This window comes from Poeciliopsis prolifica, unplaced genomic scaffold (genome assembly GCF_027474105.1).
Source record: "Poeciliopsis prolifica strain line A6 unplaced genomic scaffold, Auburn_PproV2 SCAFFOLD002, whole genome shotgun sequence".
In the NCBI taxonomy this organism is placed as follows: domain Eukaryota; kingdom Metazoa; phylum Chordata; class Actinopteri; order Cyprinodontiformes; family Poeciliidae; genus Poeciliopsis; species Poeciliopsis prolifica.
The window spans coordinates 13,538,416-13,551,191 of record NW_026562377.1 but is presented as its reverse complement, the minus strand read 5'-3'; the positions used below and the strand labels follow the sequence as shown (position 1 = coordinate 13,551,191).

At 36.3% G+C, this 12,776-nt stretch overlaps 1 protein-coding gene across 1 annotated transcript in view; it reads left to right on the top strand.

The window, feature by feature from the left end:
• Positions 1-12,776, top strand: part of pex5la (peroxisomal biogenesis factor 5-like a) — a 73,461-nt gene that overhangs the window by 42,211 nt on the left and 18,474 nt on the right. The window contains exons 6-10 of the mRNA XM_055054551.1: positions 574-667; positions 925-954; positions 3,275-3,370; positions 9,787-9,903; positions 11,439-11,582. Of these exons, the coding sequence (XP_054910526.1) occupies positions 574-667; positions 925-954; positions 3,275-3,370; positions 9,787-9,903; positions 11,439-11,582 (481 nt within the window). The remainder of the gene's footprint in view (positions 1-573; positions 668-924; positions 955-3,274; positions 3,371-9,786; positions 9,904-11,438; positions 11,583-12,776) is intronic.

Below are 12,776 nucleotides of genomic sequence, written 5' to 3'. Positions count from 1 at the left end.
TACTAATCTGTACTTCACATCATGCATGATGATGATGATGTTGTTTTATGATTTGTTATGATACAACCCATACAAAAAAGCTGTTTTCTTGTCAGCTGAAATGTGAGTAATCAGTAATGTCTCCATACTGAGGATACTTAAAGTAGCAACAGATGTGGCTTTTGTACTAAAACAGTCTGGTCCTAATAAAATAAACCCTGAGTTTCTGCTCATGAAGCAACACAACACCATCTGCACAATGCAGATGAAATACCAATCACACTAAGACTCGTTTGTAAAGGCAGTTTGTCTTTTACAAGCTAAGAAAATGTATTTTGATGTGAATTTTCTGAAACAAAAACATCAGAACCATAAAACCATTCTGCTCTCCACATCTCCTCTTTCAGAAACCATTGGAATTTTTGAGATAGTGCAAAATGTAGCAGAATTATGATGCTGCAGATTCAAAAACCCTTCTAAGGGTGATGATTAGAATGATTTAAATGATTTCCACATGTGTCAAATAAAAATACCCAGAGAAAGTAACTTGTAACGTGCTGTATTGCACCTCATGTTGATGTATTTCTCCCGTAGGTCTATAGACTGCAAAATCCAATCTGACTCGTCAAATAAGAACTTGTTGGAAGCAAACACCAAAGCAGAGCCAGAATCAGCCTTGGCGTCACAAGTAAGTATTCAGTATTACAGCAGAAAAGCTGAGAGATAATGTCACTGACGTGAGCTCTGTGTGTGCAATTTAAACCCTGTTCATTGATATGAACAGTTTAACATATCCAATCGTCATTTACGCATTTCAAATGAGTTTAACTTATTTAACAACTGCACAATGGTGATGTATGTCCAAGCTTGCGTCTGATGAGACACTCTGTTCTGTCACTGTTTGCCCATCATTTTGTCCTAACACCTACAATTCTTCCATTTCAGCTCAACAGGCAGTATATTAGTGGAAGACATGTAAGCCTCCCTATGTATCCTTTCAACAACAAAAGACTTTTACATTTGCACCACTTCAACAGCATGACACCATCTCAATAAGGACCAAAGTCTTAGTTATTCGAAGGAATCAACATGCACTGTTACCGTTTCCGTTTGTGATGCCTTTATGTCCAAATGCCACTCGCTTCTGTTTTTTGTTGACGCCGCTCTGTAGGTTAATGTAAGGAGTCTTGTTTCCAGATGCCATTATTAGATTGATAGCCTATGAATTATTTAGTTGCTTTACTCTAAGCCCATTAGTGTTGGTCCTACTAAGCAAGCACATCTCACCTGTTCAGCTCTCATGAATAATAGAGTTTGGAGTAAAGATAGAAGCTCCACATGGAAGGAGATTATTGACAAACAAACACAGAAATTTGTTTCACTTTGGAATTACAAGCTTTGTCCGTGACTCAGATACTGTCGAGATTACTTTTACTTCCTGTAGACTTTCTGTCTACTTAGTGACCCTTAAACCACCACAACCTCTTCACATACATAAAAATACATGGAAAAGCATGCATGCAAAGAGGAAACATGTCTTGCATGATTTATTTCTCAACTAACTGACAATTGTGTGGCTCAAATATCTAAGCTTAAGAAAAAATCCACCCTAAGTTATAATTAAAAAATTAAAAAGCACTCTTGCATCCTCTTTAAACTATAGAGGTTGATGTGTTTTTGGTAAACGGCATGGAGTTTTTATGCACGTTTTTTAGATCAATATTAACATAGCAAAATCTCATAATTTTAAATGCATGAGGATTAAATCACTGCATAGCCTGATACAATGATACAACCTAGATAATTTCCACAATAATATCCTAGAATTGACAGAGGGTTCACTTTCTTTTACTGAAAATTAAAGCAAGAAAGACAGTCAGCATTCATCCTAATGGTAAACCATAAGCTACATAGTTTTATCCTGAATTTTGCTTTACCGCATCCATAATAAAACCCATGATTCAATTGTAGGTACAATAAGGCAACATTCAGTCAAGAATCCTTTTTTATGATGTTATAAACAAATTGAACTTTGTTTGCACCATGATGGAAAATAAGCATAACTTAGCAACAGTAATTAAGAGGACAGCCAGAGACTTCTTACTCCACTTTGCCACTTTGCAATTTGTGTGACATTACTTATTTTACTACAGAAAGGCAAGAAATACACATTGATCACATGACGTGTGATCATATAGAAACTTGATATCTTTTCAGTTCAGTCAGTTTTAATTTCTAAATTTATCTTAAAGCATAACTAACTAGTCCTGATATCAGGTGAATGAAAACTATTGTTTGGTTTCTAATTGAATATTGTCCACAGATAATTAAGCTGTAAAGATGTAGAAAATCAAATTCCCTGTTTTGTGTCCCTTATGGGTGGATTTTTTCTTTAAAACACCAACTGCAGTGTATTAAAATGACATTTTGCCATCCCAAAGGGCACCAGAAACTCTAAATCTGGCAATATTTTTGTTTCTTTCAAATATTTTTGTTTCTTTCAAATATGCATTGGCTTTTTTTTATTATTTTTTTTATTTTCCTGATCCATTTTGTGGCATCAACCTAAATTAAACTTCAATTCCCATCAGTAGAGATGGGAATTGCTACAGGTAATAACTCGCCTACGTCCCAAGCAATAAAAGCAGAAGATAGAGCAGTGTTGGTCTTTGTAATAGATTTACTTGCCCTGGGATACATATAGCCTTTGCTATTTACAGTAAATTTTGTGTCATATCATACCAGAACATGAAGGGTTATCTAAAAACCATTTACTAGAGCAGATTAGTAATTACACTGCAGTCTGACAATGCCAAATTACATGCATGGACTTAACTGGATGATTATTTTTTTCAAAGCAGGACAAAGCATTGCATCTAAGTTTGTCAGAAAATATATCAGCTTGTGTTGGGGTTTTTTGTGTGTGTTTTCTTTATTACTTTTGCATGTGCAGGTGCACAGAAATTGGGCCAGGCTTGGGTGGAGGATGAAATTGAGTGAAGTTTTTTCAGATGTGGGTCGGGTGATGGGGATGTACGCTGGTGGTGGTTGCTGACATTAGTGATTCTGCTATCCTTCCTGAGCATGTCAGAGGCTTTGTTGAGGCAGGAATATTTACTCGGCCCCGAGAAAGCAGCAACGGCTGACCCTGCACACTCTCCCAACCCGCCTCTTCCTCTGGCTGCGCGTGTGTGCTGTGATGTGCTACGTGAATGTAAAGGTGTATGTGTTATAGACCTTTTCTTGGCATAAATGTTCATATCATGAAATGTGTGTATGCGTGTGTGTGTGACAGGCTCGTCTAACGAAGGAACAGCGCTGGGGGAGCGCCCTCCTGTCAAGACATCAGTCCCTGGAGGAGGAGTTTGAGCGAGCCAAGGCTGCTGTTGAGGTAAGCCATGTGCAGCTCAGTGCTATTGCTCACATCTGTCACCTGTCAAAACCAAGGCATCTTCCCCGCCAACTTTTAATGAGATTTAACACGAATCGCCAAGATGGTTTTTCAATTTCCAGCAGAGAAAATTTGTGCAACTTGTGTAATGTCCTTGTGAGGGATATATATTTTTTTAAATTAGGAGATGGAATAATGATGAAAACAGACTAAACAGATTTTTTTGTTTGTTTGTTTGATTTTTTGACAACAGCAATAATTCTGGCTTGTTTAAGAAGAAATGCTTAAAAAAAAACATGTTTTTTGTTTTACTTATAATCTTATATCTTATAGTCCTATGGAGTCTTATGTTTTTGTTATTTTTTAAAGCCTTTCTTTATAACTGCACCACTAATTTAAACCCCCCACAAAAGAAAAGAAAACTAACTAAATGTATTACTGCGCATTGTTTGGCATATATGGATAGTTTTTCAAGACCATTAAATGTTGAGCTGATATATTAAACTTTTATCCTGTAATGTAACAAAGTTCTGCTCTTGAGTTTCAACTCCTGCATTACTACGATGCCAACTAGTGTTTAAATATGGAATTTTATCTTAAAATTTTTAGATTTCAGCAAGACGGCCGATTTTCCGCTCTAGCAGCCTTTATGTAGCAGTGACCTGACAGGATGGGGGTAAAGAAAAGAAGAAAATAGTCGCAAAGAACCAATAATGAGTGTTGAACTCGGCATGGCTGTGTCAGGGCGCCCGCTCTAACCACAGCGCCACGCCATGCCCCAGTACTTTTTACGCTTAAATGAGTACTTCTCACTTGTACTACAAATAAATTAAAGTAGTCCTACTCTGCCCAGAGACTTCAGGAATTGGAAATCCCTTTTCAAACGGAGCAATGATGTCTCACGACAAAAGGCAAAAACTATCCACAAAAACAACATGCATGGCAGGTGAGCGATGACATCACAAAATTAATAACCATCTCAGCCCGCCACATCAACTTGCAACTGTATCCTTCAGCCTCAGCTTCTTTTGTGGATACCTTGTGCTTCTAGGAGGCTCAATGTTTCTTGCTTTTGTTCTAAGTGTCCAAAGCCCGCATCACATAACTCCAATTTAAAATGCAGTGCATACTCATGTCCTTTCACATTCATCTAGGAATCCTAGAAAAGATAGTTCAGAGAATATTAAATCAGCACTGAGCTTTTCACTTTAATTCACTGGATTAGAAGAGCCAGACAAACATAAGGAAATTAGGGCCCAGAGAGGCAGCAGATAAAGAATTAGACTCAGAAGTATGAGCTTCGTCTTACAGAGTCATCCCTGATAAGAAACTGTTAGGTTTTATGTCCTTATACATTAAAATCAATGGAGAAGAGAGGAGAAAGGGTGGTGATCCAAGAGACGGGACTCAGCTTTGAATTCCTGATCCAGGAAGGTGATGAAGAGATATTTAAAGAAGGCAAATGGCTGTGCATTTCAAATGAGGTGGTGGCAGTGAAATACTTTCATGAAACCTCTGAAACAGCCAAAGCATGACTTTGAAGAACACTGAGGGACAAATAAAAATACTCCCAGACCGGTGATAAAATGAGAGAAAGGTGACCGTAAGTCCTCTTTTGTGTAAAATGACAACAGGAGGGCTTTACTTTTGTTACTCAGAACATCATAAAAAGCAGACAGTTTGGGATTGCAGAAAAAATGCAATTCTGCAAAGACTGTATCGCTTCTTTTTTTCTGAAGGATCTGAAGAGTTTCAGAGTCTTCACTGTTTACTTATTTTCCTATCATCTCATCTCACCTTCATTTTCTTCTTTGTCATCTATCATATTACTGTATTATTGTTGCAAACTCTTTCATTCTCATGCAGGCAATTTTATGAAAGAGAACCATGAAAAACCTATTAAATAATATTTAAAAATAGAATAGAATAGAATAGAATAGAATAGAATAGAATAGAATAGAATAGAATAGAATAGAATAGAATAGAATAGAATAGAAACTGTAATTTGGAACTAATGAAAATGCTTCCTGCTAAGCAAACAGTCAGTAAAACCAGATTGTAAAGAATTAAATGAAGTCATAATCAGTCATGTAGAAAAATTATTTGTTCTTACCTATTTTTTTTGCATGTTTTCATTGGCATGTAACAATTTATCTTTGGGCTTGATTTCCTTTGAGAATGAAAGATCAGACATTGATTGAACTTTTGATTTATTTTACAACAGCTTGCAATGGTTTTGTGACGGTCCACAACAGAAGCACACAGTTCGCTCCTGAAAGACATTTCCAAAGTTTTATTATTCCCTTCTTTCATGGCTTTGTCGTATTTTGTCCAAGGAGATGTTTTATTCTCATCTGACTGACATTATCAGGACTCCAGCTTCCTATTTTTGTCCTGCTGACCAAGGACTTGCCCTATGCAGCATAGCAGCGGGTAGCTCATTAACATTAAAAGGCCAGGCCAGGCCTGCGCTGCAGATGAAAAGGACTGTTTTTCCCCATCAGGAGGCTGCTGTGTTACCGGTAAATAATGAGACTTTCCCTTTTTTTCTTAAATATGCTCCCTGGGCAAAATATGAATAAGAGACTCAATTCTAAATAATTAAAATTGATGTTTAATGTTAAAACTTTTAGGCTACCTGACATAACACTGTTGAATGCCAAATAAGCACTTTTTCATGAATCATAACAAATCCCGACCTGATATATTTATCCAGATTGATAAATGGGCAAATATATATTAACTCACAGGACATTTAAAGAACTGTGTACAACTCAAATGAGCAAAAATGTCCGGGTAACAATAATTGTGCGTTTATCAAAAAAAAATATTACTATTAAAAGTCTCCCGTGTCTCCAAACCTTCTTCCCTGTCAGAATAAAGAAACAGCAGATTTCTATTTTTACATTACGTTGCTGAGGTTCTTTCTTTGGGAGGTTCTTTCATTGCACTGTTTTTTGTGCTTGTCTGGCAGCTGGTGGACATAAAGTTTATATATGACAGCTGGAATTGCAGAATGTTAGGTTTTATCTCTTGGACCAAATTAATGTGGAAGGTGAAAAGGCTCATTTGTGCTCTAACAAAGCTTTTTATTCAATTCCTTTTGGGATTACAGTATACGAATCGGGAGCAATGCTTAATGAGGCAAAAACAGGGGTCGCTTTGCAGCGCTGGGTTTATGCATTGATATTTTAATGAAAGTAAAAGAATAAGATTACTGGAAAAACTTCCACAATGGTATTTTAATAATCTGACTATTGTGTGTGGTCATGCAAATCTTTTAACATCCTGTGCATTTAAATTAGTTTGAAGATATGCTGTCATATTCAATGAATTACATCATTCTTATTTTAAAAGTACATTTTGAAAATATCCTTTAAGCTGATAAGAATGATGCTTTCATTAAACCCACATTTCTGGATATAAGACGTTTTTATCGGTCTGATTATATTTAAATTTTAAATTAAGAACATTAAATAGTTTCTATGCACCTGACATGGATTGCAGTTGTTGTCAGTAGAGTGAAAATTTACTTTGGCTGTATATGTCCCGTCTGCCCTATGCAGATTAAGCCACACTAATCATGACGTTGGTATTACCAATTAATTTCTAACCAGTTGTGACATGTTTATTGGCTGCGAGCTCCTTCAGAGCGGCTCAGATTAAAAGTTGGAGCTATGGGCTCCTTCCAGTAAGACGCAGGATTTAAATTTTCTCTCTGTGTTTTTGCTCTGTTTCCCTTAATTAAATTGCCAGCACCAATGTTAAAAACATCACAGCAATATAAGAAAACATATTTGTAATATAAACATGCCTGCACCCTGACTCCATTTCAAACATGCATCTAATCATATGATGTGATTAGAGGAAGAGTAGATTGACACGATACAGTAATGAGACGATGAACTAAGTCACAGTGCAAACAGGCCCACAGCACTGTAAGGAATAATGAAAAGCATTAAGGCAGCATTATGAAAATGATAATAGCTGCTGCATGAAAATCATTAAAACAGGCATGAGGACGGAGATTAAAAGCAATCAGAAAAAAATTAGATGCAATGTGTGATGGTTCCTCCAAAGTACTAAAACAAATCTGCTTTTAATGGATAAATCACATTAAACATACCGCAACAATACCCAGTATGAAATATTTAGTGAATAAAGATATAGAATAAACTTGAACTTTATTTATTTAAGTTTCTCAAATTGCAAAAGATGTTGAAATCAGAATAAAGTAAATACTCAGTGGAGCAACATGGTGACCTCACTATCAATCATGAGGAGGATTTAACGTCGTCTCACATCAACTCCCGTATTCTTGCCGTGTAAATATCTAGATCTCTATTTTATACCAGTCTGCAGTATCAGCACACACACAGTGACTGTATTTTGATCCGTCATGTGCTGATGGAGTTCAGGGTTTAGTCAGTCAGTCACACAAGGCTGTTCTGCTTGGCTTCATTCTTCCCGGTTCGCTCTCCTTTCTGACAGGAAGACATCCGAAAATCATGGAACCATCCAGATGGAAGAGAAATAGCTGTGGCTATTCATTGCCAATAAAAGCATCTGTAGTGGCAGCCATATGCACAAAAAGAGATGTGACCATTCATTAAGTGTTCAAATGTACAAACAAAAAAAAACTTGAACTTGATTCATGCTCAACAGACGCCAGTTTGGATCGGAGTCGATCTTCCTTCAGAGAAACATTTCTCTAACAATACCTGCTTTGAGTTTGTAAAAGAAGATTTTTCAGCTTAAACAGAAGTAAAACCAAGTGTTAGCTAATAAAAATTTAATTGTAATGTTTTTTTGATAAGTGGGTTGTTTGCATATTTTCCAACTAATACAGACAAATCAAACCACAAGGTTAACGAAATAAATTTAATTTAGTTTACTAGAAATTAATTTAGTAAAATTAATTCAGTAATTAGCACTGTTCCAGTTTTCAGTCAATCATATATTTTTAATAGTTGAAACTGAAAGTTTACAGACATGATAAAAAGAGACATACTGTGCATTCACTGTATGAACGGTTCATCATACTATACATACTGAATGAGTCCAAACTCATTTTAGATCAGTTCAAGTTACCCAAATTATTTCTAAATGCCACAACAGTGAGAAGAAGAATGTGTCAGAGGTTTATTTATTAATTTATTTAAGATCATAAGTTTACATGCATTTCCTCAGTACTTGAAAGCATTGCCTGTGAACTGTGTGACTTGGGTCAAATATTTTGGGTTTTACCAACCTCAAACTTCTCACAGTAGTTTCATGGAGTTCTGGCCCATTTCTTCTGACAGAACCAGTGTTTTAAGACACACCTTATGGGATTAAGAACAGAACCAAAACACTGAATTATTGTCCTTTTTTGGAAAACACTTTTACTGCATCCTCAGGGTCATTTCCTTCATGACCTCCCTCAGCTTATTTGTTATAGACATAGACAAATTCACATTAAGTATGTTAAATATTTTCAATGCAAAGTTGTATTGTGCTTTTAAAGAGCATTTAATGCATCATAAATTACAATAAAGTCTGCTATTAATTAAATAAAATTAAGCTCATCCTTTGTTCTTAACGCTGATGTTTACTGAATCAGTCTAAAACTTATGCTGTGTACAAATGGAAAGACTTCATATTATAATAAATGGAAATAGTGGATTAAAACTGAAAACCATTCATGCCTCATATTGAAGTTTCAAACAGAGGCTTTATAAGATAAGGGTTCGTGAAGTAAAGGCTCATCTATCTCAAAGGTTCAGGATTTGCTTCCCTGCCAAACATAAAGATGAAACGTAAATGCAGAAAGTGATTTGGCATCTTAAACTGACAGGTTGCCCATCCAGAGAGAACCTCAGCTCTGTTAGCAGCTAATTAAATGCCAACAAATAACAGTTCAAATGTCAAGCTGATAGAGACTGTAAAGTCCTGCGTTGGGATATTTTCACATTTGCAATTAAGATATTTTTAAACTATAATTCATTCAATACTAAAAATATGATTATAGATCTTAATTACATTACATTATATATTTTAAGGGCATCATTTAACACATTAGTAGAATTTACTTTTGTTTTTTGTGTTTTATTTCATTAAATAACCATTTTTTTATTTGACCTGCTGCTCAATTACTGAAGGACTTGATTATTTTTTCATCCATATCTTTGTTTTCAGTCTACAAGCTTTTTTAAGCTCCACTTTGACCTGTAATTATAAATCAGAAGGAGGGTGAAGTTCATAAATTGCAAAGACTCGCTAATCTTGACAAATGTGACATTTCCAGGTGATGGAAAACCTAACAGGGGCTTTTGTTTTACAGCACACTAATCAGTCATTCCCCGCTGTCACCTTGCACTCTGTCCCCATCTAACCAACCATAATCCTCCACTGCTTCCTCTGTCTGATGTCTGCAGTCGGATACAGAGTTCTGGGACAAAATGCAGGCAGAGTGGGAAGAACTGGCCCGACGAAACTGGCTGACAGAAAACGAGCAGGCACAAATACCCTCATCTGTATCTCCACATGAAAAGGTCAGAATGTCTTACAGCATCCGCGTGCAGGAATCTCTCCAGATGGTGAAGAAAATGTGCAGAAGACATTTAAAATGATCATTTCTTTCCATTGTAGCCACATGTCTGATCAAAAGGAGACATTGTTGGTAATAACTCAATAAAATCAGCTCTCCTTCCAAAAGACAGACAATTTTTGACCTGTTGACATTATGAGACAAATTAAGCCACTTTATGTTTTACTCAGGGTTAAACTGAAATCCATGTAAATAAATGTGTAATTTGTATGTTTGTAAACTGCCTTGAGATGAAATCTGTTCTAATTTGGTGTCTAAAGATGATTCATGTAGTCACAGCACACCTACAGTAAACATTGCATTATTTACTAAGAGTTGCACAAAGTTCTCAGATTAGAATTGTAATTTAATGCATATTAAAGGCCTAAAGAGCCATAGTGCAATACCCAAATGAGTCATTTATTAATAATCATTTACATTTTTGGGAACTTTATACATAATTTAAAATCAGATAATCAAAGGTTTTTTCATAACTTTCTGTAGAAGCACAGGAACTTATTTGCAGCATTGCTAATGGAGGTCAGTGAGTGGGGCCAAAGCATTTCCGTCCAAGCAGATGAGTCACCGTCCAGTTTAACAAATCAGGTGTTACAATTTACTTATCAGTTTCTAAATTGCTGTCTGTTGCTCCGTATTTGAAATAGTTACAGTAAAGCTACAGTAAATCTTTGTCAAATTGTGTAATTAATAAATGATTCAAACATTTCAATTGGTATAGAAACTCAAACCTGTTTATTCCTTGTTTTCTTTTGCTGTCCATATAAGTGATTACATGTACATGATCATTTCTTTATAAGGTTTTTTTTTCATCCGACTTCTGAAACTTGTCCAAGTCAATATTGAAACTCAATGGTCAAGGCATTAGATAAGTCAAGACAGTACAGCACTGCAGCAGCCTTTAGACTAAAAAATAAAATAAAATGACAATCCTCAATTTTATGTTGCAAAAGGGCACTAAGAATATCAGAAACATTTTCAATGTTTTGGAAATAAGCTCTTTATAAAGTCATGCAATATTGACACACAAGAATATTGGTTTCTTTTTTGCATTCTAAATGTATAATTAATTTTATTACGTTGGAATTGGATGTAAAAGCACCTGCTGTACACCAGAGTTTTCCTGAACCATTCAACTATGAACTGACCTTCTCATAAAAGCAAACCCCATAAGATTAGCATTATGGGCCTTCTGATTCCCAGCACAGTCAGATCTTATCGAAGAAGCAGTTTCAAAGTCATCAAGAACAAATGCATGTAAAACAGTAGGTTCATCCAAGTTTTAAAAAATGCAAGGTTTAACATTTAAAGAGGAGGTCCTCATGGTTTTGATGTGAAGCAGAAAAGGGGGAGGAAATCAATGCCTCCTGTTGGAGCTTTACTTAAAAATCGACAGCATGGGATCGTGTGCATTTTCATCTGAAGGAGAAAAACTGACATTGCCTCTGCCCCTGTTTTTGTTGTTTTCTCCTCTGCTGACAGGGTTACTACTTCCACACAGATAATCCTTATAAGGACTTGCCTAATGCATTTGAGGAGGGACTGAAGAAATCTCGAGAGGGAGACTTGCCAAACGCTGTGCTTTTGCTCGAAGCAGCCGTCTTGCAGGACCCTCATGATTCAGAGGTGAATTCATTTAGCACACAAGATAAGACACACACTCGTTGGTTTGTGGTCTGTTTGCTCTTTTCCCTATTGTTTGCTCTTTTCCCTATTTGACTGCCAAAGTTAACCATGGGGATGTTCATATTTACACATGCATTTAATCGGAGGAGAAAGAGGGAACATTTATTGTACTGATTGCAAGAAATACTGCAGCCAGCACCTGGAAAAGCTTAATCACAGTCCAACCTTTTCCACCTCATGTGGTGAGAAGCTGCATAGGAAGAACACCTGCCTGACCACAGGCTGTGTGAAGCTGATTTAGCAGACAGCATCCACAGGCCTGACGCTGATTGCCTGCAGCAGGAGTGTTTACTGTAGCTCACAACTTGCTCCTCATCAGGGCTTCCATTTGCTCAACGAGCTGAATAATAGCTCATTCTAGTATATTTTTAAATCTTCCTCTTTTTACTAAAAGAGTGACCTCTTTGCAAGCTCAAAGAGCAAAGCCGTCACACAAAGTGCTTTCAGAGTCCCCTGGAACATACAGAAATGTGCCAGTTACTCCAAGGAGAGGATTATCCTGTGGTGTATGGAACTAATGCGATTCCCAAATTCCTCATTGGGTGCTTTGTGGCTTATTGCCCCACCGTGAATCATTCAGAAATCATTTTTCTCCTCGTTTCAAAGAGTCAAGGAAAACAGCATCGTCAGATATTGTCTTCAAAATAAGTTGATGAACGTACCTTTCCATTATAGCTTTTAGATTCCAGTTTGGTAAAAATGTTTAGTCATTTTCTTTCTACTTAGCAATTATCTGCAGTCTCTGTGTTTGTGTTTTGATTATGTCTGTCACATAAAATCCCATTCATGTGACAAAGTGTGAAAACATTCAAAGGGTGTGAATATGTTTGCAAGGCATTGTAGTTATGAACCACTTCTCCTTTAAAAAATATGAGAATGTAAAGAACATGAATCTGTTTGTGGAAGACAGGGCATTTAAATGGAAATAAAATTAGTGCTGCTGTTGAAGGGTTTAGTTTCCACCCTGAGAAAATCACTGAGATCATACAAAAAGGAGCAATTTTCGTCAGACGTATAGAAAAAAAAACAACTCAAACATTAAATCTTTTTCTTGTTGTTAAGTTAAAGAGCAGAATAAAGTTTTCTTGTAAAACGAGATACTGCCTCAGCTCTTCAGGAACTGGTACAACTCCT